The sequence below is a fragment of the Helicoverpa zea genome, chromosome 31, assembly GCF_022581195.2.
Source record: "Helicoverpa zea isolate HzStark_Cry1AcR chromosome 31, ilHelZeax1.1, whole genome shotgun sequence".
NCBI lineage: Eukaryota > Metazoa > Arthropoda > Insecta > Lepidoptera > Noctuidae > Helicoverpa > Helicoverpa zea.
Genome location: NC_061482.1, coordinates 770,002 through 796,409, shown reverse-complemented (window position 1 = coordinate 796,409; position 26,408 = coordinate 770,002). Strand labels below are relative to the sequence as shown.

Here is a 26,408-nt window from a genome sequence, read left to right as displayed (position 1 = left end):
CCACTCTTTATTTTCATTTAATTATTTGAGAATGTTTTTAGTTCAGTGAATGATAAATATTGGTGCAAGTTTTATTAAATAATATCCAGCACACGTTCGCCACGTTTGTTTGTTGAGTACCCTCATGTTATACCGATACCACTCAATCGTAGACCACTGAACATCGTGGATGGTACTCAACTATGTCTGCATAGCTGCTGCCAACATTTTAAATGGATTAAAAGCTTTTAAAACACTTAACTACCTTAAAATAAACGAAGTTTTACCAAATTGCGGTAAAGCCTTTTGAGAGAATATTGCGCACAAAGGCCGTTTTAATTAATATTCACTTTGCAGTTATTTTCAAAGCCAAAAATATAAATGAGATGAAAAATATGTTGTATAAGAGTTCCTGCACACTGCAGAATTAACACAAATGAAAAATGTTTAAAGAAAATTGTGATTCCAATCAAAGTTTTCAGTTGGTCTGATACTGGCAATAGCAGCTTTGTATGGTTGCGTTTTTTAAATGTTATCATGAATTTCCATGAAATTGTCGAGCATTTTCTGAAGCTGCCTAATAGCTCATACAAATTGAAGCTGACCATAGAAATTGAAGCTGTTTCTAGTACCCTTACACTGGCGACTAAATAGTCGGTCAACAGTTGACCCGAAGAATGGCAATTCTTATTAAAGAAAATCTTGATGGTAGTTTTCAGTCGGTCTGATTCCGGCTAAATACCTGGGGCCCGATTCTCTTAATTTTACTTAAGCGACATACGATTCACATTCGACTGCGATCCAATCACGACTCAATTACGATTGAAGCGCATTCCGCTATTTTGTCTTTGAAATAAACGTTTTTATCCTTTTCTGTCATTCAATGATGAATCATTCTGTCTGCAAATGATTTACGATTGCAACATGATTGTAGAGCAAACTATCGTTTAAACTAAAATCACCAAAATAGCAGACCAATCGCAAACCAATCGAATGTCGTTGGAATACGATTGGTCTTATATTAGTAGCAGAATGCCCGATATGGTTAAAACTGCTATTGCGATCATATTGCGATTTGATTTTGACATTATTAACTTAGGAGAATCGGGCCCCTGATCTTTGTAATGTGCTTACTACCATTCATTTTCATCCTGAGAGCCCAAAAAAGCTATCTGCCGACGAAAAGCTTGCGGTATACTAGGGTACTCTTGACGTAACCATGCATGTCAAATGCATAGCGCTGGTTCCTAATTGCAATCCTCTTAAAAGCTTGTACCACAGACTATTCAAAGATAATAACAAATACCTCCGTGCACTGGTTGTATTGAATAGAAATGCAAAGGAAATATTTAATATCATGAAAGAGGTCCTGGAAATGAAATTCATTTGCCTTCTAGTCTTATTATGATTTAAATAACGTTACTTGAAATGTATAAATTAATTTCTCTTTTAACATTGTTGCATTAAAATTGTTTTGCATACTTTTGTTATTTATTGGTAAGTACATCACATTCACGATATTTATTCATCAAAAAATAATTACAATAAATTGAAAAAAAAAAGAAATGAGTTTTCCCGCGGTTTCGGAGACAACTTTTTCTTGCTGGTAAAAAAAGGTTCCATACTATTTTGATGTAGGTACCTAGGCGGTAACATGTTTCACAAAAAACAGTTCAAACAATCATTTTTGTGTAAAAAGAGTCACAATTAATAACCTGTAAGTAGGTAAGTACAAATGTACCACACACAATTTTCACGTTTAGATATAAGTTGTATGTAGGTAAATAGATCTATCATTGATGAGACATCTCCTAGAAATTATTTACATACCTATTTAATTAATTCAAGGCGATACTAAAGATTCGTATAAAAGTATAAGCACATGTAACAGCTTTTTTGCCTTTTGTTGAAATATCAATCAGCTTAGGTACCAGTAATAATAGATAGCATCTAATACCCAATAGGGTATTTTGTTCCATGAACTTTCTGCTAAAATATAAATTCTAGGAAACTAACTGTCGTCCCGCTTCCAAGAAACTCTTTCAATTTAGATTATATGCCACGGCAATAAGCTTACCTATGCTACATAAGTACTTTGAAGCTTTGTACGGACAACGTTTGGCGCCATCTATACGGTTTCGTTGGTAATAATAATGTAACCTGAATTAGAAAATGTATTGTATAATACTATTATTCAATATATAAGGGAATACTTAATGTTTAAGCACATAAAATGTAGTTAACGTGAACCGAAAACCGGAGTGTTTCTCCCAAACTTGTTTTGATGTCGCTAGATGTCATTTGTTTTATATTTTTGGAGACTGGACTGAGAGTGGAACAAGGAGAAAAATACAATGTCATACCTACTTAAAAAATGATTATATAAAATAAGGTACCTTTCTGATTTAAGGACGTCAAACAATCTAATTTTTCTTCCGTGTTTCGGAAGGCAAGTAAAGTTAGTGCGTCACGGCTGTCATCTGAACACCTTTGGCAGTCGTTTCCAGTATTCAGAAGCCAGAAAGTCTGACAACTGGATTGAGGAGGTCAGATAGGCTGTGGCTCCATGGAAAACACTGCTGACCAGCTGCATTCGATTAGACTGGAAGCTGATACCATCATAGTTGGGAAAAGCCTAGGCAAATGGTTACACCTCAATTGTTTCTGTAAAACCGAAGTTTACTCACAACTAACTTAGTGGTGTGAGTAAAAAGAGTTAGGAAAATTCTATAAGTTTTCCTTATAAGAAAAATAGACCATTTTTTCCAGCCCTTGTCCGGTGCAAGCGTACTTAATAGACAGTCAATCAGTTGTCTACTATTATTATATTGGTAAGGATGCAACTAGATACTATTTATTAAACAAACAGAGCTTACATCCGCGTAATCATTGACCCGAGGGAACTGCTTCCCGCACATGGATAAAAGTATTTTAAAAAAATGTTTTATTGGAATAAAAATATCCTTACGTAATGCATTTATTTATCTTTCAACATATCATTTATATTTTTAAATATTAGATTATAAAAAAAATAAAAAAACATTTAAAAATATAAAAAATAGATGGCCACCGATATCGGGCACAGGGTCCAAGGTACCGGTGGTTAGGGTCCCAGAGACAGAAACCTCCTCACAATACGCGCCGTATCAAGGAGTACTGCCTTCTGAATCAATCCCTTGATCCAGCCGCCCAACGAGAGCCTCCTGAGGTGTTGGTCGAGGCTCTTGGCTATTAGACCATTGGCCGTAATGACAATCGGCACAATAACAGCCGTGTCGACCTCCCACATGGCGACAACCTCGTGCGCTAAGTCAAGATAAAAAATAAAATATCCTTTGTTATTATGTTATTCTGATTGTATCCATTCCATCCTACATGCTTACAAACTTTTTCGTTTCTAATATAAGAATATGAGATTCCCCTGCGTATTGCGATAGGTACCCTAACACAAGGCTAATACATTATAAATATAATTACAATTTGATACAGAGTCCCGGTTCTAACATAAAGCAATAGATATTCATTCATTATACTTAGTGAATGTACATAAATTCTCAGTAAAGTCATTGCGTTTGGAACGAAATACAATACAATTTGACGTCAAATCATGTCATTGCGAACCGATGCAAATAACTATAATCGTTAAGCCAAGTACTTGTGGGTAGATAAGTCAGCTGTTTGTTTCATATATTTTCTACTCGTCAAATAAATACAATAATGTGCTAAACATAAAACCGCAGCCTTCTGGCAACACTCGCGTTATTTTTCATCTGTAGACATTTTAGCCCAATTTTATAAAACTTGTATCATATTATTAATCCATGAAAACAATAAAAAACATTCTTATGCGTGATAAGAACTGCATTTGTTGTTTTAAATAACTCGACTTCAGGGCGTCAATATTTCTGACCGCAAGATTACCGCGTGTTAAGGTTGCCTTCCTAAAAAATTCTACGAGAATTTTAGGAGTTTTACTGGCAGCTTAGTAACATTCTCATCAGGCGGGAATCAGTGCTGATTGAATAATTATGATAATCAATCATAAAACTACCTACTGAAATATGTAAACCATACTGATACATTTATGAAGCAATCGCTAAATCGCGCATGTTTGTAATGACTTAAATAGACAACAATATATTTAAGTCCAGAAAACATTTAATTCCCAGAAACATGCAACATAATTTTATAGTTTTAAGCAACATTACCTACCTACATACTTCATGGGAGTAGGCAGTTAACTTAAGAATAACACATTGACACAAGTGTCTTTATTATTGTTTTTATGCAAATAGAATTAAACAAATAGACTACAGCTTAAAAAATGGTTTAATTGTTTAGGTAATTGTTTTTTTTAATAATCGCATAGATTTTAAGTAAAAATTATTTTTAAACTGAGTTTTAGCTAAAAAGTCCAATCAAGATTTAAGCGCCTATTCAAATAGAGTACCGAACTACAATGAAGACTTCTATTACATATAACATCCCTTGGGTTCCCAGTTTGCAAAAAAATATTCGACGACTAAGTTTGTATTAATAACACAAACTATTAATTAAATCCCTTTAACATAATCCTCAGTTCCTTTTTTTATTTACTTTTAATTTTCAGATTCAAAGCTTTATAAAATTACTCGTGCATAAAAGTTATTAACCGGTTTCTACGAAATGATATATATATATTGTAGTTGTATTGCACAGGGTATACATGCAACGTAATAATAGATAGCTCCCCGCCCCGCAGCCTCCCCTCGCTGTCGATTCGCGTACCGTCGTTCTGTGTCAATCTGGTCCTGCATCGGAGCAGACGTAGGTCACTTGTCACTCTCTCAGTACACAACTCGACTTGTGTGAAAGTGTGTGCACTCTTAACAACCCAGGGATGATCATGTAAGTACTACTATTAGTATTAAATAATATTAAAATAATAATTTTCCGAAATTTAAAAAAAAATAACAAATATTTTTGAAGATCAGTGGAAAATATTTCTGTTAGGCTGGCAACAAAACTTAGCCGTCAACGTGACAGTGTCGCTGGTGTCGCATAATCTTCTAATCTGGCATTTCATTATTTCTTCATTGTCTGTGGCCAGTCCGTTTCTAATGTTAGCTATAAGTAGGTAGTATAATGAAAATCTATTGTTTGATATATTTCAATGACCTAAATATTCATACTAAAGAGTCGGTTTATCATAAAAGAAGAAAAAGGTTGAGGCAAAAAATCTAGAATTTAATTTATTTGCATCCTTTGTCTAGGTTTTGGATTGAAACGCGCAGGTCATGAGTTATTGATTAATATGTAGGAGTCTGGGGTGGGGGGTGGAGGGGAAGTCCAGATCTATTAATAGCCGCTAGGTATCCTAGCAACGGAAAGGGACCTACCTTCCTATATGCAGTGATGCATTTGCGTAGGTGGCACATTATCTTTGTTATGGACAGTGGCTATTATATTTTAAGATACAATGTAACACGAGTATTTTTAATACATAATAATATTTTAAATAATGTAGGTACTGCAGACTTTAAACGACTTCTAAAGTTTTCTTCAAAGTTAGTCTCCTTTGTTTGTTAAGTGTTTTATTTATAAGACTACCTACGTAACAAAAAAATAGATGTCCGTTTTTCTTCTTTCAAAACATTGTTTAATTTTACCAGTCACAAGTAAGTCTTAGTTTAAACTTCAACTACGCTTTTTACTTACTTAAAGAAAGTTAAATTGTTTAAATACCTACATATTTTTACAAAAAGCCATAAGTCAGTACCTATCTACGAAGTTTAAAGAATAATGATATAAGTACTAAGTAAACATACGTACCTACACTTTTAACAAGTTTACCTATATAAGTTACAGATCTAAAGAAGTCTACTCATCTATTTTCTACATTTAGATTATTCACAAAGACTAAGTCATATTGTAAGGATTTTCAAAAGGTTCCGGTGGGTCAGTTTCAACGTCTTCCATGATCGGTGTTGGGTTCGAGTTCTGCTGTTGACAGCTGGCAGTTGAGAGAACTTGATCATTGTTACTTGCAGTTGCGGGTACCGAGTCCGCCAAAGAAATATGCTGAAATTTTTCTTTCAGCGCTTCAGTATTGTATTCGGAATCTTCTGTTTCCATCGTCGTGTTTCCGACGTTGGTATTCCGATTTTCATTCATTTGTTGGATTGGTTGGACCGGTTGGCTATAGCTGGGGTTTTGATCCATCTTTATTAATTGTGGTGCTACACTACATGGAACACATAAGTGATCAGTCACTACCAACAATGGTCTTTTTTCATTGTCATTATTTCAAAAATCCAAAAAACAGATTCTGCACAATACTCTGAGTTGCAAATTCTTCCTTCACGTTAATCACTTGAAAATCAAATAACTTAATTTTGGTGCTGTAACCAAAACTTGGTCTTTATTTTCCTGCGTTGCCTTCCTTCAGAGATTGAGACTTCTAAACTTTTGTTCTGCATTCATTCAACGCGTGTCTTTGTCACAAATATTATAGGTGCGATCCATCATTGGTAATAGCCACTGCATTTTTATGAAGAACACATTGTCTGCTTAGCTGCAGTTTTCACATATTGCACGTACTCTTCTTCACCTACTATTGATACCTTACATTTTTTTTAATATCGGTTGGAAAGCCCGCGTGTTTCAACGGTTTGCGAAATACGCGCGGACGCTGCAGAGTACTGAACGAGACTAGTCGAGATACATACGTAAACAAACAGTAGGTACGTTCAACCCCATTTCATTGCTTTGTTAAAACAAGGCTTCGATTCTAACTTATTTGGAGTTTTTTTATAACTGATATGTTACATATTACCTATGCGATTTTTGCTAAGGTAACTAAACATCGTCACAAAACACCCATTTTATATTAAAAGCCCCTGTACGCCTCATCGAGGAAACTACTGAACGTATAAAAAAAATGAAAATTGAATTTGTTTATTTACAAAACTCTGTTTAAAAAATGATGTGAGGTTAAAAATCGATCTAAAAACAATAATAAAAATTACTTAATTACTTAAATCAAGAAATTAATTTTAATTAAGCAGTAGTTTATTTGTTAAATAGATATGTATTTGTTTAAAAAGTCTTGTCAAGATTGTTACAATTAATGGAGTATTTTTCACGATGTTCTAAATTCAAATAACTTTCGCACTAGACTAGAGGATAAAAACAGCTTTTGCACTCAGATATTGAAGAGCAAAGTACTCTTTCCGAGATGGTGGGACGAAAACTACATATTTTTTAAAGGTTTTGAGTGGTTTAAGTTCTGCGAGTTAGTTACGGCACGGAATAGATGGACCTAATAATAAATAGAAAGGGTCAGTAACGAGAATTTTTTGAAAAAATGGAACCTATTTTAAAAAGTTGTTCAGATGTTCGGTTTAAACCAGTTTCAGGTTTTAAGCTTTTAGTGCATGGACGTAATAACCAAACATTTACGTTACGTCTATGATTTAACGTTACACGCTGTATAATATTATGTATTATGTTTAAAATAAATTCAAGTTTACTTCCTTTAAGTTGTTCGCCATTCCCTATAAGCTCATATATTAAAAGGTAAGTAGGTACGTGTTGCACTCGAGTGCAAAGATTTTTTCACCTCACGCTCTTTTGATTCCCTGGCTATCGCTCAGGATTCTAATTGATAACCGCCTTTTTGGGAGGTCGGTTTAAAATCGTTTGGATGTCCGATGTTTTGTACGATTAAAGTAACATGTTGTTTTACATCATGAGTGGTTTAGAAATATTATCCCTACTAATATTATAAGTACACGCGAAAGTAACCGTCTGTCTAAACAGCTGAACTAATTTTAATAAAATTTGGTATTATAGTTATTGGCACGGATAATGAGCTCTCGGCGGGAGAGTGGGGATCGCTTTGCGCACTGTACACCTAAGGCAATAAACCAATAAATCACTTCTGCGCTGGTGAAGGTCAGGACTCAATATCCTTGCCGATGATTATACAGCGATAGAGTTGATCTTGAGAAAGATCATACGATAGTTTTTATCCCGGACTTTTGAAGAGTTTACTGATTCGCATCAATCTTAAAACAAATGAATGTTCTATTTTCAATTGGTGAAAAATACACGAACTTCATACACAACGTGATACAGGCTCTCTGAAAACCCTTACATGATGAATATACAGTACAAATGTACAATTACCTACTTATAGGTACAAATGAAATGAAATGAAATGAAATCGTTTATTTTGCAAGTTTGACATTACATCACTTTTACACTGAGGTCGGCATTTCCTCACTGACTGATCCCTGAGAAGATACGCCGAAACAAACTCAAGGCTCGTAGTCTCTTTAAAAGTCCAAACATGTTATAAATCAAATAATATTATGTGTGAGTGTCACCATGTACGCAACTTACTTATATCCTTCAAAAAACACTCAATTAAACTTTTCAAGTAAAGTCAGACAAAGGCACCGGTGTGACAACTCTTTAAAGCCTCGTACAATTTTATAGCCGACTCGGTGACTGGATACTATACCAGCATCCTTACTAGATACCTACTTTAACTTGCACATTTTTTAGACAGACGGTCAATTTGTTCAGTAGATTTCGGCACTTACTTTTCAATTCAAAATTTCTTTGATTTGAGTCAAAAGGAATAATGTTCGCTACTTACAGACACGCCGCCAATATAATATTTTCACTCGTCGTTAAATTTTAATGAGTTTTAATGAGCGAACTAGTGTTCGCCCTATCTGTAACTCTGTAATTACCATCCGATAATTAGGATATAGGTTTGCTTGCCTGCATAACGTCTTACTCTCGTGCCACGCACTCTCGCTGTTTCCCGCCAACTGACCATGGAGTATAGTGCGCACCCTCCGCGTCTATGCGACAACGAGACGACAGGTATCGGTGATAATACAGTACACTACAACATGCAAGTATATTCAGCTATGCAACGCCAATTCGGTAACGAACAGCGTGCTTTTTTGGGCTCTGTAGGGACCCAAAGGGTAAAACGGGACCCCTATTGTTTTCGCTCCTCTGTTCGTCAACCGTAGGTCACCAGGGCCGCGATTCTCCTAATTTTACTTAAGCGTCATACGATTCACGTTCGACTCGATTCGACTGAGATCCGATCCCGACTCGATTACGATTGAAGGGTATGTGGCATTCCGCTATTTTTTCTTTGAAATAAACGTTTTTATCCTTTTCTGTCATTCAATAATGAATCATTTTGTCTGCAAATGATTTACGATTGCAAAATGATTGTACAGCAAACTACCGTATGGACCAAAATCACCAAAATAGCAGACCAATCGCACACCAATCAAATGTCAATCGAATGCGATTGGTCTTTTATTAGTAGCAGAATGCCCGATATGGTTAAAACTGCTATTGCGATCATATTGCGATTCGATTTCTATTCGATTTTGACATTATTAACTTAGGAGAATCGGGCCCCAGGGTGTATCTCATGAACCGTGATAGTTAGAGAGTTGAAATTTTCTGAAAACTAGAATAAAATCAATATTTTGGGGGGCTCCCATACAACAAACGAGATTTTTTTGCTATTATTTTTTCTTGTACGGAGGACTGGTGGAATGGAAGAGCGATGCCAAGCAGACGTGGTATACACGGATTACAGCAAGTGTTTTGATGAACATTTATTTATTTATTGTTCTTCATTACCTATTTCGCTAAGAATATGCTTTTTATATATATTTTTGTGTCTACTACCAGTTTTACTAACAAGATTTGTAATTGTGTTCTTCTTATGTTAAGAATTCTATGGACGAACTTGGTCTGAAATAAAGATTTATTATTATTATATTTTGTATTCTCTCCCAGACCTCGGAACTACAGAGTCCCGGATTTTTGGTAGGCTAACGTGGGGCCGTGGGGCCGAAGCCAACACGCTGAAGCCTCTTGAGACAACTTTAATGAAATGGTGACACAAAACCGACGATTATCCCTGTATATGTTACAGCCATAGTGATTAAATATGGTCAAAGGCGCAAAGGCAGGCCGAAACCGTGGTGGTTGTGTGTCGTAATGAATGACATGAAAATCTGCGAACTCGAAGAGGAAGATGTCTATTCAGGAGGATAGAGCGAAGTGGTAGAAGGAAGATACGGAAAGCCGACCCCGTCACAAGACGGGATAAACGCTAAGAATTACCGTAAAAAATATATTTTTCATTGAAGGGAAAGCCCTTTTTTATGGTAAATCATCAAATGAAAGACTCTTTCTGTCTAAAACCCATGTTTTTAGTAAGTGTTTTATGGACAGGGTAGAGGTAATTCTTTCGAACAATCCCGCGGCCCCGGCAGGCCTTGGCCCTGCTGGGCCCCACTGGGTTTGCTGACATCTCCCTGAGGATCCCGTGGAACAACGCGCGCCACTGACACGGGTCTGTTGTCTATGCAGACGGTGGAACGATGAGCCACCCGAACTCACCGCCCACAGACCGACGCCTAGGTGGCCGGGAGTCGTCTCTCGACCCTTGGCGCCCGTGGTGTCTTCCTGGTCCACTACAGCGGCTGGGATGAGAGGTGCTACTCGCAGTCGCTCCGCCATCTCCTTCTCGAGCATGACTGCTTCGCAGAAGGGGCGACGGCTTCCCATTCCCTCTAGCTCCGGACCATGGCTTGAACCAGGGAAGGACGCGAAAGGTCGCCGCTGCCTATTGCCTCGACGACAATACGGCGGTACCCTTCCCAGGCTGTGCACACCTGGACTGTGTGCTCCACCGTGTCCTCAGAGCTGTCCGCATGGTGGTGAAGTAAAAGCCCTTGCTCAGTAAGGTCATAGAGTAGGTAAAATAAGCATTAGCTACAATTTTGTACCTAGTATGAGCTGACAGCTATGAGGAAAAAAAACAGAATAACCGAATGAATACAATTTGTTTAGATTTTATAAATTAAGATGAGGAAGAAGATTTGTATCTAACCTAGAGATAGTTAAGGACACACAAGTTTACTTTTCTAAAAAACAGCAACTTTAACACTCTTACAATACGTAATGTAAGACGTAATGTATGCAACATTACATTATATTCAGCTACATAACAAAGATTTGACGTTAAATGAACAATTGCTATATTTTATCAGAAAAACGTAAAAACCGGTAAATTACCGGTTTCATATTATTTTTACCGGTAATTTAAAACTCGCAAAAATGGGCGATTTACCGGTAAAAACGAAACCGGTTAACCGGTATTGCATGCCCTAATCAGACTGTTAGTGACTTAAACCCAATGGAGTTTGCTGAATCTCTTCGTGGAGCGCGTGGAACAACGCGCGCTGCCGAGACGGGTCCGTGACTTCTATGAGACGGAAGGACGATGAGGCACCCGAAACTCGCCGCCCACAGACCCACGCCTACGATGGCCGGGAGAGGTCACTCAACACCCGGGGCGCCCTGGTGCCTTCCACGTCCATGGCAACAGCTGGGATGAGAGGTGTTAACTTCTCTAGCGTCGTAAACAATTATATTATTATTATGTTATAAGGAACCAATATCGTTTCCACGTGTTAGTTATTCTTCTTTCTATTTCTTTTTTCGATCCTCTTTCAGAATTATTTGAAATCAAATATAATAAATGCCCTTATTTATTTTCTTCATGTTTATTATTATTATTTTAGCCTGAACTGTCCCACTGCTGAGCAAAGGCCTCCCCACTTCGTCTCCACACCTATGTTTATTAAATGAGTATTAATTCGTTTACATGTAAAAGACCCTAAAACACTTGATTGTCAAACATGGAACGCTACTAGATTGTAGACCACAGATACTACGAACTTTTTACATCAAAATGTGTAATTTTGTCATCGGTCGGGTTATACCCGCCATCTTGAAATAGTGTTGTTCTTTGTGTACATTTTGGCTCACGGCTCGGCGAATATGATATAGGCATCAGTTAGGAAAAGGAAAAAGACTAAAAGAAAAACCCTCATTACAATAGAATTTCGATAATTATTCTTCAGTACGTGTACGACAGCTGTTTGGACCTAACGCCTACGAAGCGCTAGGCGGTGACAGAAAAAGTACCGAAAACTCTCATTTTCCGTGGCGTACAGACAAGCTACTTTTGTTACTAAACTGTATTCTGCATTGAAAAAAATAAGACTATTATTCTTATAATAGTTCATTAGTAAGTTGCAAATAGAGTGAGTTGTGTCCGCTGGACTTTTGTGCTCCGAGATTTATTTGCATAATAGAATTTATTTTCTATTTAATTTCATCATATTATTTTTATTTTACGCTATATGTTTATGCAATATACTGAAATGGAACCCTCTTGATTTCTGAGCACAGCCCACAGCCAAAACAGGTAAGGACATTTTCTGAGTTGGCAACATTCTTTGACCATCATACAAAAGTAAAAAACTTCTTCACTTTACTTTACCACCGCCGCCATATTGCTGTCCCCGTGCGTCGTGCGTGCGTCTGCTGATATTGAATCACTCCAGCACTTAGGTAATTATATTCTTATTCCGTACTTAATGCAATTCCGATTCGATCAGACATTTCTTTTGAAAATAAACAAGTTATAAATCGCGCAACAAATCCTTTTTATTGAAAACGTATGTTAATTCTGTGTCTACCTACTGCCACCTTGACTCTTGGATTGTGTGTTTCGTTTCAATCCGTTGCAGTCTCATACGCGTGGATTTCCGTGTGTTTTTGTAACAAATGGATTCTTGTATTAATAGTGTGATTCGGATTAAGTTGCGGCGGCAATAAGTTTCTTTTGCGGTTTCAATTGGTGCTGGGCTAATCTACGTAGGTACCTACAACTACCTGTACGAAACCATTATTATTGTTCATGCACTGTTTTCAGTTAAGTAAATATGAAAGTTGAGTGATTTGAATTGATTTGTGCTATCAAATATATGGTAAATGTGAATAATAATCCTAAAAGTTATCGGAATACTTAGTAAATACTATTCTACATTATTGATAATGTAATGTGGTTTTGAAGTGAGGAATACAGATTTCTTTAATTATCCAAGGCTGATATTCTTAGAATGTGACCTGTAAATGTGAGTTATTTATGTTTCCAGAATAGGTATTTCAACTTATAATTAGTTTAACCCACTTTGATAATGCATGCTATTCCTACCAACTAGTATGAATAAGTTGGAAAAATTACCCTACCCACTAGTACACAAAAGCTAAAAAAAATATAGTGTATTGTGTTAGAACTTATCAATTTTCAAAATAATATTATCAGTGTTTAATATGTGGATTTGAAATTAGTGTAAATAGTGCACATTTTCAAAACAAAGACTTTTTCCTGTAGAATTGAGTGCATGTACATACTCGGTGAACATAAATATGTAAAAGTCAATGGGGTGAAGGATATCCTTTAAGGAATACTATGGAAGCCTTCCATGTGTGACACTGCAAACAGAGATTACCATCATTTATTGTTAAACAAACCTGTTCGTTCCTTTGTCCCGCTTGACTCAAAACCACAGTCTTCAAAAACAGTGCTCAAGTAAGGTCATAACTATTTGAATACCACATGAACATTTCCGTTTTTTTTATCTAATTCATAATTTTTACTAGTGCAGGTCATCCCAATATATAAACTTACAAAAATAACTTACATTTGTGACGATACTATACACAACTAGAAGTTAACCGAACTTGTTTGTTATCTAGTATCAGTATTTATAAATATACTAACAAGAATTTAAAGCTGGCGGTTTTTATTTATCTGCATAAAATAAGAGCAAAGTGCGACTTCCTATTTAGCTCTGCAAATTGCAATGTAATTGTAAAAAAGCGAATATTTACATATAATATAACAATAAAGTAGTGGTAGGTACTTTGACAAAGCTTAGATGTTAACCAAATGTAATTATAAGGATTCAAAAGTAGAATATACAAAGAAGGATTACCTTTATTGTGACTTTATTTTGGCACATATTTGGTTTTTTTTTCTAGGACTATCATTTTATCATGGTTTCTCTCATGTCCCTGGGGAAATACTTCCCATACCTGGGAAAAATATAGCTTTATCACTTGGGGATAGTCTCCAACAGTGAAACTTTACTTCTATATTATATTAGTATTGAAATTTGTATAAAATTATTTCAATTTTAATGTTTCATATTATAGTTCGGCCATTCAGAGAATGCGTTCCTGACACGTCGCGATTGAACTGACGACGTAACTACATTCATTGATTATTGATATAATAATGTTGTTTTAATGCTCCTCAATTGTTAAAACGGTAAACAACCAGCAAAAATATTTTTATCGTAACTGCAACGCCATTGCAAAGTTACGTCGTCAGTTCAATCGCGACGTGTCAGGAACGCATTCTCTGAATGGCCGAACTATAATTTATAATAGACATGTGTTAAAAATATTTAAGATCACAATTACTGTTGGTCCACAAATAGGAATGGTTGTGTCTGAAAAGTTATTTTCTACATTGAACTTTATATGGACAAAGATAGAACTTTTAACTGATATCCTAAAGAATTTCTTTAAGACACTGCTGGTCTACCTTGACAGATGTTAGTGTTAGGTATTCCATTTATTGAGAAAGGCTATATACTACTTTTATCCGGATGCAAAGTAATAGTTCCTATGGGACTTACTGGCAAAGGCTTGTTTTGAATATAGTAAATAATGCTGTGCATCCTAAAACTTTATTTCTTAGTTGTTAATTTAGTATTTAAAGGTTTGAACATATGCTTCATCTATTATCTTCATTAATTATAACATTGAATGGTTTCATGTATTGTTTTGTAGTTTGAGTTATCCGCAGTATTTTTATACTGTAACCTCTGTTGTCACAGGCCACAAGTACTCATAGTATCATATCATATCATTTATTGCATTCCATAATGTACATAAAGTGGAAAATTAAAATAATAGTCACAATTATGGACCCTGATGGGCACAGCAAAATAGTTAGAAGAGAGGGAGGCGTTTAATGTAAGATAGAAGTAGTATATTATGAAAGTATTTATTTTTAGTGCAATATTACGTATATTTTAGTTTAGTATTTAAAATTCGTTTCATAGTTATTTTTATTTACATGTAACTTTTTTATTAAACTTAGGTTATTTCTTAATCGACAATATACTCATTAATTGAATAGTATGCTTATTTTATTAATATTTGTTTTAGGATGTTCATAAACTTTGTGTCACTATTTTCGTCCTTTATTTTGTTGGGTAATTTATGATATATTTTGATGCATATCACATAGGGGCTGTTAGAGTGTAGTGTCTTATGGGGGGTAGGTAGCATTAGCATGTTTTTGTGCCTCAGTGATCTGAATGTACTGCAAGTATTATGATTTATTAACTCTTTAAAATCCCGATATTAATCCAGAATGTGTTTAGTTAATAAAAAACGATGTTTCTGTGTAATAAATACTGTTGTAATTGTAAAATAGCAATATTAATTCAGACAAGATTTTATGAAGATACCCACAAGTATAGAATGACACACAACAAAATTGTATCACATTTACTTATGGAAGCAAGCCCCTTAGATGCAAGTTAAATAGCAAACAAACAGTATTAGCAGTTGTGACATTAATGCAAATAGAAAAACATTAGAATATCTGCAGTTTAGTTCAGTGACCAAAATGAATTTCATAGTTTTAAACCTTAATCCTTCACAATAAAAATGAATTAAATTATTTCCGGAAACACTGACAATGGCTGAATTGTGAGTTTTTTCTATTTATTGCGGGCTGGTCTTTCTGTTTGATACATTTATGTATTGTTTGATTTACTGGTTTTGTGGAGGTAGATTAATAAAATCTTTGATTTAAGAACAAAATTATTTTAAAATCTTAATTATTTTTAAATGTTATGAACGCGAAATTCCGGATGATAAACAATGTTAAGGGGAACTACTCCCCAGATAATTTCCTCCCACGGGACGCGAGTGACGAGGCGAAATCAATCGCATTATTCAAATTATTTATTTCTATGGACGTCTGACTGAGAATTTGGTATTTCAATTATCCATATTTTCTTTTTTTATAGCATATCGTTTTGTTCCCTGCGAATTCTGTACAAGTATTATCTTTAAACGCATTTGCAAGTATTGTCATTGTGCGAGTATCCTTGAACTTTATGCGTTGTTTGTCAAACCAATGTTTATAAAATAGTCTGCTTACACATAACTCCTGGTAAACATTCTTAGTTTCAATGCAGTTCACAGGTCCATATACTCTTTATTTTGTTTTACTAGAGAATTGAATACTTTTTCTATTTTGACATTGTTTAATATCTACCCTATACATTTTTAAGTCCTAATAGATTTTAAACTAAAATAAACAATTATTTGTTACAGCTGTTCCTGCCTGCAGGTTACTTAAATTGTCTAAATATATAATCTTGAACAACTAGTGTAATGGGTGATCGTAACGATCCTATAAAGTTCGGCCCCGAGTGGCTGCGCAACATGTCACGAGAGCGTAGCGCGGCGAGGTCAAACAGTCAGAGCGCTAACTCGAGCCCGAGTCAGAACGCCAGCGCGAGCCCGGGTCAGAACCCGGGGCGACAACCAAGCTCGTGCCCGGGAACCCCGGCCGCCTTACCCGGCTCCTCCGGGGCTGCCGGGGGGGCCGCAACAAACAGTTCAGCAGCGCCGACAAACAATACGCCATCAAAGATACTGTTAGCTAAACTTAGGTATGTTTCCTTATACAATATTCAGTCTTATCTGATTTCACTCTGAGTACTTATAGTAATTTGTTCTATGTACAATTAACAGGTATGGCCGGGAAGAGATGCTCGCCTTGTACGATAGGGATACCGAAGCACCAGCAGAATTAAAATTTATTGATACCTTGTATCAGCCACGAGGAAAACAACCAGTGGCGTTAAATAACACTTTCGATGATGATGTAGTAAGAAAACACTTTCCTCTATTCAATGTAGTTTTATTTATTACATGATGTAGGTACTATATGATTTTATTGGTGTTACAGAGGGATAACTTACGAAGCGCGCCTCCTATAGGAGGGATGGCATCAGGCGACAGATTTGTTGTTGGCCGGGGGTCAGGGCGTGGCACCGCCAGTGACGGACGCGGCAGGCTCCGCGGTTCTTATATACGACAGCCGTCCGGCATGGGAAGGTACGTACCACGACTTACAGCACTACTACTCGGAAAGTGCCTGGCGAAGCTTCATCTAACACAAACTAATGTTCATGTTGGCTCAAGCTGGATTGCAAACTAATTTTTACACTACAGCACGATGCAATTATGTACCATAAAGAACCAGAGTTCCCAAATAATTATGTAAAATTAATAATTTTAGGGGCCAGTTAGCCATGTGGTATGCTAGTGGCGTAAGAATGCCATATAGCGGAGGAGCAGATGATGAAAATGCTCCGTCGCGTCCCTGGACTAATAATAGCAACAACAACAATAACAGAAACAGTGGTGACCAGCAGACAGACTGGGCCTCAAAAATGTTCAGAAGGTATTTAACTTTCAGTGTTTGTTTTACGTTGGTGTTACTCTTATCAAGTATCTTGGCCCATTTTTTTCCAATTTTGGAAAAGCATTTACATTAAAAAAAATACATTTAAATGATATTTTGTTTTTTGACTTTTTTTGACTAAGACATTTGTTAAATATGATACCTTCTATAATTTAATTTCAAACGTGGACATTATAATAATAAGTAATTCTAATTGTTGTAGCAAGCGGCAGGGTACTAATACGAACTGGCGACAGCCGCAGACCAGAGATGAAGGCGAAGAGTGGCGCTCCCCAGAGCCAGGCAGATCTCGTCAAGGTGAGGAATGGGCTGGTTTGACACTGTTCTATATCGTTATTTGCGGAATGTGCAACAAGTAACCTTTAATATCGATGTTACAGAACGTGACTGGGGCGAGAGAACAACCAGCGACAGACCCCAGCCATGGAACAACAGACGCAATTGGTCTGGAGGAGAAAATAACGAAGAGAACTTGCCAGAGTGGTAACAACGATTCTTACCTATCTATTTGGAATCCTTTATTGAATACGCAGAGCTTTGACGTGGTTTCTTGGTTACTAGGGCTGTTGAAAATGCAGAATGTGGAGGCACATTCGATTCTTCGGGAGCGTTCCATGGGTACAGTAATGACGATAGCAATCTGCCAAAACAAGACGGTGCCTATTGTAAGTGATGAAGTCGTTGTTTCATTATTTTGAAAATACTTAGTTGTCTTATTTGTTGATAAATGAGAGATTTGCTTGAAGCTATATTGAACACTGGATGCTGGATTGACAGCATGGGAAGTAAAAATAATTTTCGTCTCTGTATTACAGCTCTCACGCGGTCTCATACGCATGGAAGCTTCCCCAGGCCGAAAGTGGTGGAAGAAGGCTCTGATGAATGGTGGGCCTCAGAGAAAGCCAAAAAACTATCACCAAAACGTTTTGATGCTAGTGATCTCAAATTTAAAAAGGTATATGAACGAGCTATTTTCTTGCAATGTTTTGTTTAGTATGTGGATAGTCGATTAACGACTTATAATGGATGTCATTGCAGCAACCTGGTATTGGCGTAGGAGATGGTCCATCAACATCAAGTGGAACCAAGTCCAACTCAAACTATGACAACTTACAAGAGATACCGGAAAAGTTGGAGGCGCAATCCACGGCCGGCCCGGATCCACCTGAGGCAGTTGCCAACTCCAAAGACGAAAACAAAGGCAAGAGTGCAATAACAGTTGGTGAGTTGAAAAAGAGCAGAGCTCTTGCATTCGCACAACTCATGAGACCGGATCTTAATTTAGAGGATGACAGCGGGAATTTCCGATCTGTCATCATAAGTTCAAACAACAGTCTACGACAAAAACACCAGCATCTCGTCCCAGCCATGCCAGAGGTTGCTGCTGGCAAACCCATGCATACTGTCGCAGGATCTACGACCGGCAGTCAGACTGACGTGTAAGTGTATACAGTGCAGATTCCTTGGCTTCTTTGTTTTCAACTTTATCCTGATTGTGTTATTTTTTTTAGGAATCATGTTAAAACACCGGAAGAATTACTTGACAATATATTTGGCATGTCACTTGAGGAAAAGGAATTACTCTCCACACCTCCCACAAGCCAAATGATGAATTCTGGTATGTCTAAAACCCCGCAAATGAACATGCCAAGTGCCACACCACCTAGCCAGGCCATGAACATAGAGATGCATTTGAGCAACCAGACTATGCAGTCAGGAGTTCTACCACCAGTGCACCATTCACCTGGGATGCAGCAAGGTGTAATAAATGCCGGCGGGATGCCATCGGGTATGCAGGCAGGCCTACACATGCCTGGCGTACCAGTAGCGATGCAACCAGGATTCCAGTCTGTACCTATGCAAAACATACCTGGCATGCCATCTGCCGGGATGCAAAACATGCCTGGAATGGCATCCGGTGGCCTACAGACTATGCAGGGCATGCAGGGCCCTCGAGTACAGACACCAGGCATGCAGCCAGTGCTGCAGAATGTTGGCATTACTAATTCTGCACTGAATGCCTCACTAGGCCTCCCGATCGGCCCTAACATTGGACAACCTTTCCAACACATGCCTCAACAGGTGATGCCTAATGTGGGGAACAGTTCGCCTATGGGCTCGTCTGGTATGGGCGTCATGGGCTCAGGCTCCATGCAGGCCAGTGGAAACATGCAGGGCAATATGTCTGGGTATCAATCCGCCAATGCTATGCCAGGAGGCATGTCTAATAATGTTGGGAATGCCTCATTATTCCTTGCACCACATGCCAATACTTCTGTAAGTTCCCTTTTTGCTACTTACTGATTTTGGCTCTCAGTAACATAAAACTGATGATAATGTTATGTTATTTTACCAACAGATGTCATCGGCTAATGATATGCCTATGTCAAATCACTCTGGGCAGAATAACATGATGATGCAGCTACATGGACTTCAGGGCTCTCAGGGTCCTTTCGGCAACTCCATGTATGGAAACAATGCCATGCCTAATGCCAACTTAATGGACCAGTGGTATTATGAAGATCCTGAGGTAAGTTTAACTGATGTTGTGTTTTAAGGCACCTTACTCGTGATATTAGGATACCTGAATAAAAGCCTTCTTTATATTCATATAGAAAAGACAGAATTTGTTCAGTTATTTGACAATAATGTATTTCACAGAGGAACATCCAAGGCCCGTTCACATCAAAGGATATGTACAACTGGTATAGAGCAGGCTTCTTCAGCCCAAGCTTGATGGTGCGTCGGGCTTGCGAAACTATGATGAGACCTCTCGGGACTTATGGACCCTTGGTGCCGTTTGCACAAATGGTAAGTTATTTTATATTTCATCATAAATTATAAGCTCTGCGCTACGTTTAGAACAACCTTTGCATAACCGTGCGACCATCGAAAATTGTGTTGTTTTCGTGTCTCATAAACTAACATTTTAGTCAAGTAATAAATACTTGAAGGTTGGCCTTGCTATTAAGTACCGTTCTATACTCAGTGTGCATTCAGGCGATCAATGTTCTGCATGGAACTTATGTAGAATCATAATTTATAATCTGACGTAAATGTGCAATATGTTATCCCTGTGAAATGGGATCATTTAAAAAAAAAATGGCATGATCTAAGACATAAATATATGCTTGGACAGGACGCGATGAAATCATTCCCGATGTCCGGCGGATATGAGCGACAAGCATCGCACGACAACATGCTGAACTCACAGGCTTCGCTTGCTCTAGAGGTAAGTAACGTAATCTTATAATTATCGTATAGGTGTGCGTAGTCATGTAGATGTAGTCGTAGGTAGAACCTCCAGGTAGTTAGTGCTAGCTTTGAATGCCTTATTTTAATGAGGTTTTCTTAATTTCTAGGTCATGAATATGGGTTCTATGAATGTACCCGATAATGCACCTATGGAATTACAATCTGGATCTGTGGGAATTATGGCAAATCAAACTTATGGCCAGCCGCAACCTATGGTAATAATAGTGTAAATTCCTAAAATAATCAATTTTATTTCAATTATTATATCGTCCGAGCCTTTTTCCCAATATAATTAATAATTGAAATAAAAAAAAAAAAAAAAATCAATTTTATTTCAATTATTTATGTTTATTAATTTTAATTAATTACGAAATTTATAAACAATTGCGGTTGCTTTTTTCTTTGCTTATAATGTCCCCAGATTTCCGTAGGAATTAGGTATTTAGTTCAAAAAAGGATTGATTGGATAGGATATTTTTCAATTAAGATGTTTTATCGTAGGTCTGGAATAATTAAGTTTTATTTTAGAGCAAAACCTGTAAAGTATGGGTTATTTCAGGTGGATTCTTTGTGGGGCCAGGGTCACTCGTCATCGGCTGACCAGATGTGGATGCAGCAGCCTGTCAACCCGCCCGAATCGCGAGTCACCCCTGGTCACGTATTCTACTGGAAAGACACACGGGTATGTACCAAACATACTTACATCAACATATTTGAGTATTTGAATTTTGTGACTAACTTTTTAGACACTAGTCTGACATTCCACTACACAACTCTATTTAAAGTATCATGATTTTGTTGAAAGTTCAAAGATTTGTACATAAAATATTTTCACAATAATTTAGTTCCGCCTTACTAGGTGGGTCCTTTGTTAAGTGGATTGATACATTGTCAAGTCAGTGTTACGTGCCATTGCGCAAACAAACATACTTCATTCATTTTGTCACTGCGTGGATGGTATCTAATAATTCTACTAACTGCACAATATCCACCATATTTACAATTAATGCGAAACAGTCCCCAGATTACAATTTTTTTTTATATTGCATAAGTTTTGAAAAGGTGTACGAGTTTACTGATTCGTTCAGAATTATTTCAGTTTCTGATTATTAATACAACTTTTTATAGCATACCTTTTAAAAACTTGTGTCCATTATTCACCGCAGCTCTAATAAAAAAACATGCATAATTTGTGTACTCATTATGCTTCTGATACTTGTTTCAATGTTTTTCATTAGAGTGAAGTGCATTTTTTTTATTTTTTCATGCATATATCTTGAGCTTTTCTTAACTCTACTGTATTGAATGCACCTTTGATAGAAACACGACTTAAATACCACTTGGGCGTGGCCAAAGTTGCCAGAGTAATCGTCATTTGCTTGTAATTTTATTCTCAAAAATGTGTACAAACTTGTGTTATGTCGTGTTTCTATTTGTTCATGCAATATGTATCTAGCTAGTCAAGGAATCATGAATGACTTAAAGTACTAAATTTATAATTTTATAGACGCAATCTCATGAAACGCAACAAGAGAAATACGAAATAAATTATTATTATTATGCAATATCCGCCATATACAATAGTCGATCAGCCTTTGTTATTTCACTGTCACTAAAGAAGTGGCATAAAATCATTCAAGTATTCTAACAAACGAGTAAAAGCCAATTACTGTTTCATCTAATTTATAACGACAATTGGTTTCCTCATACAACCTGTCCGAGATATTATTCACTATTGACGATAAATGTGTTCGATCCAATGTTATTATGCGTTGCTGTTTTATTCGTGGTGATTATACGAATATAGTAAATCAATTCACAAGTAATTCGCAATTATTAACACTTAGGCCCATTCTCATCATTGTCGGTGTACTTGGACCTTACCCTCTTATTAGTAAACAGGGATTAACATCTTAATCCTTGGGATATTGCATATTGCCCTCTTAATCCTTAGGATTAAGGCAATAACCATTACTTTTTCATCGGTTTTAACTTGAATTATCTTCAATCTTTGTTTATTTTTTACTAATAAGAGGGTTCGAAGTTAGCTTTACACCCACTATACAGATCAAACATACTTTCGGGATAAAAAATCCTGTTAATTCAGAAAAATTGTTCAGTAGTTATTGCGTTAAAGAGTAACAAACATCCATCCATTATCACAATTATTGGCGTTTAGTATATTAGTAGGATTTCAGTTAAGGGTTTCAAGTGCATAGAAGACACTGCTTTCATGATTCCTTAATGTTATGGGCGCTTCTAATAATATCACATTGTAATTAGACCACAGTCACATACATTTATAATAAGCCTTTGTGTAATTTAAACAATATTAATACAAAGTGGTTTGTTTAGCTGCAGTCCCGGAAACAGCAATGGCATTTTTTAAGCGATTAACTTATTAGGCTGCGTTTTCATTAAAATTGCTTGCCGCTTGCGTGTCCCGCACAGTCTGGTGCTGGTTTGTCCCCTTTCCAAAAGAGCTGCGTTGCGGGACGCTTGAAAAATATCTCATTCTAGCATCTAATGAATTTTGTCACACAGTCGATTCGCCACGCAGCTTTGCACGTTCCCAATGAAAATGCAGCCTTTTTATTAAAAAGTACATTTGCCATTTTATTATCATTTGTCATTTTTCAATATTCGCTTTAATAAGTATTTCATCGTATGATAATATATCGAGTTCAATACGTAGATCATTCTCATTTTTAGTGTTATAAATTTTTTGATTTTTCCAAAATACGTTTAAGTTTGTATTTTTTGTAAAGAATATTGTGAAAAACGTTCGCGATACTGCAAACATTTCTTGTTTACCACGCCAATTACATGTTTCAATTAATAATTTTATGTGACTGTAGCTCTTTCTAGTGCAATTGTGCATATAACAGGCCTGCTTAGCCTCATCTGTATGATGTGTGGCTCAAATAGTTTATATTGCCATTTCAGCAGTCCTTTCATTAACTTTCGAATAATAACTTGCTTTTATATCGGGTATGTCGCACCTAATCACATTAAATCCTATCACATATACTTTATGATATTCTATGGGGAATTGTAAAAAAAATAACCCAATCCATTCAGTGGTTTAGCCACAGGAGTCATTTTTCGTTTTAATCATTTACAACATCATGTGTAAAGCAGAGATAAAGTTAGGAGTATCGAATGTTTTGATCAGTTGACAGCCGTCAGTTTTCAAGATTCTTACATGGTGTTCTAATTCTCGCATATTTTTCTATTTACTTTGTTTGAAAATATCATTTTTAAATTTATTTTTTCTTTGTGCTAGTCGACATATATTTACCAGTATATCAACGTATTTTATTTAATGTGATTAGGTACGACACACCCGATATATAAAAAATAATATAATGCTTGTAAATGGGAATGACTTTTATTGTGCCTTAAATATATTTTTGTTTTAGATATGCACCACTTTGTGTTAATGTATTTTTTTTTTTACTTTTAAAGTGGTTTTGAAGTAACTAGTTAGGAGATAATAGATAGAATCTATTCTCCATTTGGTACATTCACTCATAGATTATGTCAAATAATAAGAACAGGGTCGACTTTATTCTCCACCGTACTTATAAATGTTGTTTTATAAGTTATTATCATCGCGCGTTTTGAGTATCCAGCGACACAACAGGTACGTAAATTATTAGAAGCATAAATGTGGCTGTTGACCCATTACTCATTGATCCAGGTCACAGTCGCGTGGATGCCGCCTGCTCCAAACTAATACAATATTAAAACATAATACGAAACAATTCGTCACTGACGTCGCGGCTCAGCAATTTGTTCACGTTTACCGGTCAGCTAATAATTTCATAGCAGCTTAGGAACTTTTAACCTTGTGACAAGTAGTGAGGGTAGTTTGCAATGCAAACTGAGGCTAAATTTTCCAGTTATATCCACAAAAGCTCCATCTTTCACACAAGTTTATAATGGAAGTTTGTTACATTAACTCTTACCATTTATAGTTTATACAATAATTACTGAATCTAAAACAACAGATACTTTCCATATGTATATGCAAAACACTCTATTTACTCTATATTCTGACGTACAGCAAAACCGTTTTATGTTATATTTACGATGATCATAGACTGTGTAAGACAGAATGTTGTTCAAACCGAGGGATACGACCGATCAAACAACATAGAGCCTTTGTCCGTGCAGACATGCGGTATTCCGTAATACTGCTTTACCGCATAAGAATCTCCGAGGAGCCACAGAATTGAGAATTTCATTTTAACATTTTCGCTCCTTTATGTAAAGCGAAAATTTACGGATAGCTTTGAAGGGAATTTACATTCATTTTTAAGACAAAACTATGCTAAAGTCATGAATTGAAAAATAGGATAGCAATCTGATAAGTATTTTTAAGACTCCATTTTTATGAATTTCCACATTAGGAGTACTTACCCTCGATGTTACTTAATAGGTAATGTTAACTGTACGAGTTCTTTTGTTGTCGCGTAATTGTTTCTTTCATATATTTATTCAATTTGATACAGATACGGACCTCATTGTTTATACACAATAAACTGTTTTTTTTCTGTTATCGTATATTAAATGGAAAAAAACTAACATGACTATGACTTATCGAATCAACACTAGATATGCACTGACTAGAACTGAGTTATTGTACTACCTAAACACAACTATCTAGTTCATGAAACCAAATTTATTTTGTTTAATTAATGGTCGTTACGGTGATTAAGCACCAAATTGAAAGACCAATTATAATAGTTATGAAGATTCGTTAAAATGTAGTCTATCCTGGCTAATAGGAAAGTTCTGATTTATGATTTCATCAGTCTGCGTACACAGTATAATACCTATATGTATGTAGTGTCCCTTTTGGCACCTGTTGTGTATGCAAACACCGTAAATGTTGCTAAAATAGATGTGGAACCAAGCTTCAATCCAACGCAAGCCATTGGATATCAATAGTCCAACTTGTTATGTTCAGCAGGATATTTATTTACCGTTGTTTCATATGATTTTTCACACCATTTTTGTAGAATTCATGTATGATATGTTACTCTAGTTACTGTTTGTGTAATGGTTTATGTCCATATATATGGATCAAGAAACTTCAAAGATTTTAATCGATTTGGATACAAACATTTCGGATTGATGATTTGAAAGTAAATTCATGAGCTCTTGCATATGTGTTGACTGTGAGCGTCTTTAGTATTTGCTCTGCTTTTTCCCCTTAAACATATCTGTGTATAGTAAGCATCCAGATAAGTTGGGGTTAGCCCAGTTATCGTGATTTTTTTTTGTTCTTGCTATCTTCGCTGTATGTATCCATTTTCTGAAATCTATCTTCTTCCTAAACATCTTTGCATCATTTGTTTTCTTTGACAGTCTGGTGGACTTGAAGTTCTGATAATTTCATAAAGCTCTTTTGAACTGCTGTAGTCTATGAATCCATACGTTCATTGTCCTTACAGAAATAACACTGAGCGCAAAGAATTGTGCTTGTTGGCATCCAAAACCACAAAATATTTTATGGATAACATGGCCATTGTGTGGGTTTCGGAGTCTCAATTACAATATGTAAATCTAACTAAAATATACAGGACGTATTTTGAAGGCCATAAATCCAAACGTTTGCCGATAACATCGTCTTTTAAGGGAGGCACTTTTTCCTAAGGTACTCTGTTATAGAACTCAAACCAAATTTCCAGTAAAATAC

The 26,408-nt window shown here is 36.3% G+C and overlaps 1 protein-coding gene across 2 annotated transcripts in view; it reads left to right on the top strand.

Moving 5' to 3' along the window:
* The first annotated feature begins 12,349 nt into the window (after positions 1 to 12,349).
* LOC124644895 (GRB10-interacting GYF protein 2) overlaps positions 12,350 to 26,408 on the top strand; it is a 32,924-nt gene continuing 18,865 nt past the window's right edge. The window contains exons 1-16 of one of the 2 annotated variants that reach the window (XM_047184558.1): positions 12,350 to 12,432; positions 16,288 to 16,628; positions 16,711 to 16,846; positions 16,928 to 17,076; positions 17,261 to 17,425; positions 17,649 to 17,743; positions 17,827 to 17,929; positions 18,008 to 18,111; positions 18,262 to 18,401; positions 18,485 to 18,885; positions 18,958 to 19,723; positions 19,806 to 19,976; positions 20,108 to 20,257; positions 20,586 to 20,678; positions 20,809 to 20,916; positions 21,261 to 21,383. In XM_047184558.1, coding sequence (XP_047040514.1) covers positions 16,348 to 16,628; positions 16,711 to 16,846; positions 16,928 to 17,076; positions 17,261 to 17,425; positions 17,649 to 17,743; positions 17,827 to 17,929; positions 18,008 to 18,111; positions 18,262 to 18,401; positions 18,485 to 18,885; positions 18,958 to 19,723; positions 19,806 to 19,976; positions 20,108 to 20,257; positions 20,586 to 20,678; positions 20,809 to 20,916; positions 21,261 to 21,383 — 2,985 coding nt within the window. In that variant the 5' untranslated portion in view covers positions 12,350 to 12,432; positions 16,288 to 16,347. The remainder of the gene's footprint in view (positions 12,433 to 16,287; positions 16,629 to 16,710; positions 16,847 to 16,927; positions 17,077 to 17,260; positions 17,426 to 17,648; positions 17,744 to 17,826; positions 17,930 to 18,007; positions 18,112 to 18,261; positions 18,402 to 18,484; positions 18,886 to 18,957; positions 19,724 to 19,805; positions 19,977 to 20,107; positions 20,258 to 20,585; positions 20,679 to 20,808; positions 20,917 to 21,260; positions 21,384 to 26,408) is intronic. The other variant, XM_047184559.1, reaches the window with a different exon arrangement.